At 38.2% G+C, this 6,774-nt stretch overlaps 1 protein-coding gene across 1 annotated transcript; it reads left to right on the top strand.

Annotated features, from left to right (window-relative positions):
* The first annotated feature begins 1,977 nt into the window (after nt 1–1,977).
* LOC132039470 (uncharacterized) lies at nt 1,978–6,412 on the top strand. Its single transcript, XM_059429947.1, has 3 exons — nt 1,978–2,187; nt 2,334–2,529; nt 5,991–6,412. Exons 1-3 carry the CDS (start codon nt 1,978–1,980, stop codon nt 6,410–6,412), a joined length of 828 nt encoding a protein of 275 aa, XP_059285930.1.
* The last annotated feature ends 362 nt before the right edge of the window (nt 6,413–6,774 follow it).

Genomic DNA, 6,774 nt, shown 5'->3' with positions numbered 1-6,774 from the left:
TCAAGTTATAGTAAGTGCTTGTAATACTAACATGTTGAGTTCTCATGAAGAAGATAAAGTTATGATGGATATCTTTGGGAAATACAGATTCATCTGAAGGTGGAAAAGTTTTATCCCCTTCTAAATGGGGTAATTGAGTGGAAAATGAACTAGAGGATGGTAAAGTTGAAGAAAGGGACTTGTCTGAGGAGGTTATCCAGAAGGAGAGTGATTTGGTGGATCAAGATGCTGATATAGTGGTTTCTACTCAACAGAATCTAGATGCAGATCAATCACAGGAGAAGGTTGATTCATCAGTACAATGGTATCTTTCAAAATCTATAGATGGTCAGTAGGTGGAGTCTACAGAAGGGGTTGAATCTAGTCAAAGTGGTGGGAAGGTGTTTTCAATAAAAAAGAGTTCTCCTATGAAGAATTTACATGACTTTGTTTCACACAAACTTGTTAATGGTCACAGTAATCTATTGAAGGAAGACATTGATGATAATGCGATTAAAAATGGAGAAGAACCAGGTCATGAGCCTGTTCTTGATGTGGAGATTGCAGATTTTTCAAAGAAGGAAGTGGAAAAGGAAGCAGTTGTCAATGAGGAGGAACAAGGCAGCACTGGAAAGGGAAATAAAAAATCAGTTGGTGTTTCTGCAAAATTAGTCACTAATAAGGGTCAGAAGAAGAGTGGCAAGATATTGTACCAACGGAAAACAGCGACTACGGGGTGGTGCCAAAGAGATCTACATTTAAAGCCTATTGTAAATGATGATAAAGTCATTGATTTGGAATATCAGGTCAGTGAGGATACAAAAGGCTTTTCAAAGAGTTCAAATGCTTCATCGACATCATATGTTCTTCCTAGTGGCACTGATGGAACCATTCCAGCATGTTAGACACTTGCAGTATTACAGGAGAAGACTGAGAATGAATCTGGCTGGAGTTAATTGTAATGAAAGATCTAGTTTTTTGTAACAGATAATATAGAGGTGGAGGTTCTTTCAGATAGTGAGCAACAAATTTCTCTAAAGTTGGTCTTTAATGATACTGGTAAAAGTTTGGTTACTACTTTAGCTTATGCCAAATGTAGTGACGTGGAGAGACTGCATCTATGGGATATCATTTATAGTTTGGCAGATGGTATGTCACTTACTTGGATGATTGGAGGAGACTTCAATGTGGTGTTGGATGATGAAGAAAAAATAGGAGGGATACCTGTTCTTGCTCAAGATATTGAAGATTTTTCTTTTTGAATCAACTCTTGTGAATTGGAGGAAATTCAGTTCAAGGGCAGCCCTTTCACTTGATGGAATGGTAGAGCCTCTAATGACTGTATTTTTGAAAGATTAGATAGGATGTTGGTGAATGTAGAGTTACAAAACTGGTTTACTCATTTGGAGACGGAGCACTTGGCTACAATAGGTTCTGACCATGCTCCATTATTACGTTCTTATGGGGAAGCTACTTAGAATCAACACAGACCTTTCAAATTTCTCAAGTTTTAGGTGGAACGTGAGTCTTTCTTGGGCACAGTTGAGCAGAATTGGCCTACCTAGATGCACGAAGATCCTTTTATCAGTTTCAAGTTGAAGTTGAAGCATATGAAAGGGATGCTATCTCAATGGAGTAGATCTAGTTATGGGGATCTCTTCAAGAAACTGATCATTAGAGAGGAAATTGTTAGAATTGAGGAAAACTTGTTTGAATAATGTCCTAGTAGTGGGAATAAAAGTGTGAATAGAAGTGTGCTTCAAGAATCCCAAGCTGAACACAAAAAGTACTTACACTTTGAGGAGGAATATTGGAGACAAAAGTCTAGGATTGACTGGTTTATGGAAGGTAATAGAAACACTAGATTTTTTCATTAGGAGGAAAAGGCTACAAATTCAGAGGAGACAAGATCTTGATGGTAACTGGTTAGACAATGAAGAGGAAATGGCAAATAAAGCGATAAAGTTAAATCCAAAAACGTAGTTTACTCAGGAGGATATGAGACATACAAATGAGGATGTTCTACAACATATTCCATGTAAGTTGGATCAGAAGAGTAATGAAATGTTATGTAAGGTTCCTTCAAATGAGAAAGTGAAAGCAGCTGTGTTCAACCTCAGTGGTTCTAGTGCCAGTGGACTAGATGGCTTCTCAGGCTTTTTCTATCGGGTTTGTTGGTCTATTGTAGAAGCAGATGTGCTTAGGATGGTAATTGTATTTTTCCAAGGTGATACTCCTCCAAAGTCAATCACTCATACTAATGTAGTGCTGATCTCTAAGAAAGAGATGGTTCAAAGTTACTCAGATTTAAGACCAATAAGTCTGAGTAACTTTATCAATAAAGTCTTATCCAGAGTATGCATGACAAGTTAGAGAAGGTCCTTCCTACTCTAATCTCTCCTCATCAGGCTGGTTTTATGAAGGGTAGGAGTATAATTGAAAATGTGTTGCTCACACAAGATATTGTCACAGATATTAGGAAGAGGGGTAAACCTGATAATGTGATCTTAAAGCTAGATATGGCAAAGGCATATGATAGAGTTTCCTGGAGTTTTTTGATTTTTTGACAAAAGTCCTAAATCAGATGGGATTTTCAGGAATACTCATTGATAGGATGTGGAGACTGATAGCAAATGTTATATCCTGAATTTTGTATGACGGGATGATTCGAGCTAACTATGATACGTTAAGGACAAGATTATTCTGGGATACGAAATAAAGATTTTAACCACGATTTATTTCAAGACATGAGTTGCCCGTGAATTCATTAGTATGAGATATTATGGAATTTGGGATTAAAAGTGGGTTATGGAAAGCTAGCTATCTCATGAAAAATTTGGGGACCAAAAGTTAATTTTTGGAAGTTGAAATTTCATGAAAAATAAGGCCATGTGGCCGGCCACATGAGGTGTGGGCCATGGCCACATGGATGCATATTATATGTAGCATTAAGATGATTAATTCATCACATTTTCACCATTTCTCAACCTTAGAAGAATCAAGAAACTTGGAGAGAAAACTTGAAGGGCCATTCGGCCAAGAACAAGGAAGAGCAAGCTCAAGAAAAAGTGAAAAAAAATAATTTTCTCTAGCAATTCTACTCCTTAGAAGGTGTATAACAACGTGGTGGAGTCGTTGGAGTGGTAAAAACAAGCGTTGGTTCTAGCCGCAACTCGTAGCCAACTTGAAGAATTAAGTGGAAGAGGTATGATTCAATCTTATTTTTCATATGTTATGGATGAGTTGTGTATGTTGTGAAGTGTGGAAATGAATGAAATTAATGAAAATATGGAAATTGAAGTGTAGCCGTGTGTGTATGTGTGTTGGCCGTGTAGTGTGTGTTGTGTAGAAGTGGAGAGTTAATTGAATTTAGTATGTTTGTGTGTTGTTGTAATGTGTAGAAAATGAATGAAACTCATGAGATTATGTATGTTGATGTTGGGCCGTGACTAGGGCTGTTTGGTATGCAAGAAATGAATTAATGTTATCTAGTATTTTGTTTGTCGTCGTTATGAATTCGATGATGAAAAATGAAGGTTAATAATCCAAGTTGAAGTTAAAAACCGTGTGGGCTGATTTGAAGCTTAATGTGATCTTATTATAGTTTCTTGAATTTGTGAGGATAATGTTGTTAATGTGTGGATTGTCGATATAGTTTATGAATTTGGAAGGAAGAAATGTGTTGTTGTGGTTCCTATGGAAATTAGAAAGTTTCGGGTGATGTAGTAAGTTGGTTCGGCCATTTGGAATGTTGTGCGAATTGTTTAAAGTGTGTTTGAATGTTGTTAGAATGGTTGTTGGTAATATTGTTGATGAATTGGCCGAGTTGAATTCTCGGGGTGGATGTATTTACAGGAGAGGTGCTGCCCAATTTTCTGTGGAATTGAGAAATAGTTTGGAATTGAATTCCTAAATGCTTATAGCTAATGATTGATACTTATTGACGTTGTGTAGACCTTGGGAGCCGAGGCCTGAGTTTGGATTAGCTTAAGGAGCGGCCAAGGTATGTAGAGCTTACCTTTCTTTCTTTGGCATGTCTTAGAGTAATAAGCTATGACACGATTCTTGAGGTAATTCCACTCTGGTGATCCGAGCATGTCCGTGATTCTTATTTTTCTCTTGATAACCGTATTCTTAGTGAAGACGAATTATGGTTCTTATGTCTTTGTATGACTAAATTTTAAAAGTTGCATAAAAGTTTTGTCTTCAAAACAATTTTGTTCCTAAACGGATCTGAAACTACGAACGTCCGTAACTTTCAAAAACGGGCTCGGATCGCTCCGAAACGCTCATAGGAGGTTCCATAATGTATAACATCCCCGACTTTCATAGGCGGGCTCGAATTTGGTTTAACGCCTATCCGTGGGCCCCCGAGACTTTTCCATGCTTAGACCTAACGATTTTCTGAAAAAGACTTAGTGTGATTATTGTTTTAACCCCCAAGTATGACTACTTACGTATTTAACGAGTCTGAAATGAGAATTGTTATGTCTATAATTCCGATACGAAGTTATGATTTTTAAGGTTTGGTTTGATATGCGCCCGAGTGGCATTCGGAAGAAACGTGATTGGACTATTGTCCTAATTTGAAATTAATGATTTGTTTTGATTAGTTTATTAAGTCTATGTAAATGTTTACATTGCATATGGTTATAAATATTTAAAATTGCATATAATTCCCACGATTCTGCTTGTGCACATTATTGTTACTTCCTTCGCCGAGTCCCGGGCCGGTTGTCATCGTGCGCGCAATCCGAAGTATGATGAGCTTCCGAAGTATGATGAGTTTCTGATATGATATGATATGTTTCCAAAGTATGATGAGTTTTGATATATGATATGATACGAAGTATGATGAGTTCTGAATTATGATGTGATTCGAAGGATGTGTTCGGAGATATGCAAAAACTTCCGAAGTATGATGAGTTGTGGCGCCCAAGGCAGGAGGGGCGCCCACGTTCCGTCCGCCGGGTCCCATTATGGACCACAGATGATATATGTTTCTGATATGCATGATTTATGTTCAGAAGTAAGTATCCTGACATTCTGATTAATAAACATGTTTTCTGTAACTCGCATATGATTTCTGATAATTGACACGCATATGATGATCTTACTTACCGAGTCCCTCACTAGAGGGCCGGGACACATTTTATGTGCATGCGATATACGGTGGTGACATGCATGACTTGTGTCCAGGAGTAAGCATTCTGGCATTCTGATCAGTATTCGTGAGGAGCTTTGATATTCTGATTATTATGCTTAATTTCTGTACTCCCTATGCAAAACTGGTATTTCAGAGGCAGGCATTTTGGCACTCTAGTTTTTATGTTCACTTCCCGTACCCTTTACTTCGGTTATGATTCTGTTTACTGTCTTTCCTGCTTTACATACTCGGTACATATTCCGTGCGACCCCCCCTTTCTTCGGGCCGCGATTCATGCCGCGCGGTACGGAGTAGACGTTACGGTGACTCGTCGGACCTAGGGCATCCATTCTACAGCATTTGGAGAGCTCCCTTGATCCGGAGCCTACACTTTTGGGTACAGATGTTTCTGTTATTTATATATATATGTTTGTCCATGGGTACGGCGGGGCCTGTCCCATCATATGGTTCTGTTATGACCCTTAGAGGTCTGTAGACATATACGTGTGGGTTGTGGGCGAGTTCTGTACAGTTGTACCTGTATGGTTTGGGTTTTTATGTTTTGATAGCCTTACCGGCTTACGTCCGTTATGTATATATGTATATATGTTTATATATATCTGCGGCAGCTTTAGGCGACTTATTACTTTCCTGTATGCCTAAGTCGCGTGTATGTTGACTATGATTAATACGTGTGTACGAGTGCCCAGCTCGGGCACTAGTCACGGCCTATGGGGTTGGGTCGTTACAGCAAACAACTGGTATTCAATTTTGTTTAATAGCAAAGCTACAAGTTTCTTTCATTCTACAAGGGGTGTCAAACAAGGTGATCCTTTGTCACCAGCTTTGTTTATTTTGACATCAGAAGAGATATCAAGGGCATTAAACTCATTGTATGACAACAGTTTGTATGTGGGGTATGGCTTGCCTAAATGGAGTGCCAACATTAATCATCTAGTATATGCAGATGATACCATAATATTTGCATCTGCTAAGAGAAATTCTTTACAAATGATCATGGACATTCTCAAAGATTATGAAGCAATATCTGGTCAACTGATCAATATTGAAAAAAGTGCCTTCTACATGTATCATAAGGTGGTAGATAGAGTGATGCAGGATGTGCAGCAGGTGACAGGTTTCACAAAGGGACAATTCCCTTTCAAGTATTTAGGATGTCCCATTTTTCATCCTAGAAAGAAGAAAGTCTACTACCAAGATCTCATCAAGAAAGTGAAGGATAAATTGCAGAGTTGGAAGGGTAAATTCTTTGTCATTTGGTGGTAAAGCTGTGTTGATAGGGAATGTTCTACAAAGTGTACCAGTGTATGTGCTATCTCTTTGTAGTACCTACTAAATGCGCCTTAAATGAGCTCCATAGGATCTTTACAAGGTTTTTTTGGAGTAATAATAAAGAGGATAAAAGCAAACAGCGGGTATCATAGAAGAAGATCTGCATGCCTAAAGCTGAAGGTGGACTAGGATTTTTGTCCTTGTTTGATATTTCTAAAGCTTTTTTTGCTAAGCTATGATGGACATTTAGGACCTCAAATTCTTTATGGTCTACCTTTCTGTGAAACAAATATTGTAAGAAGCTGAAACCAACAAGGGTACAATGGAAGGGAGGTTCACAGGTATGAAAAAAGATG

The sequence above is a fragment of the Lycium ferocissimum genome, chromosome 12 (assembly GCF_029784015.1).
Source record: "Lycium ferocissimum isolate CSIRO_LF1 chromosome 12, AGI_CSIRO_Lferr_CH_V1, whole genome shotgun sequence".
Classification (NCBI taxonomy): domain Eukaryota; kingdom Viridiplantae; phylum Streptophyta; class Magnoliopsida; order Solanales; family Solanaceae; genus Lycium; species Lycium ferocissimum.
This window is presented reverse-complemented; position numbering and strand designations above follow the sequence as displayed.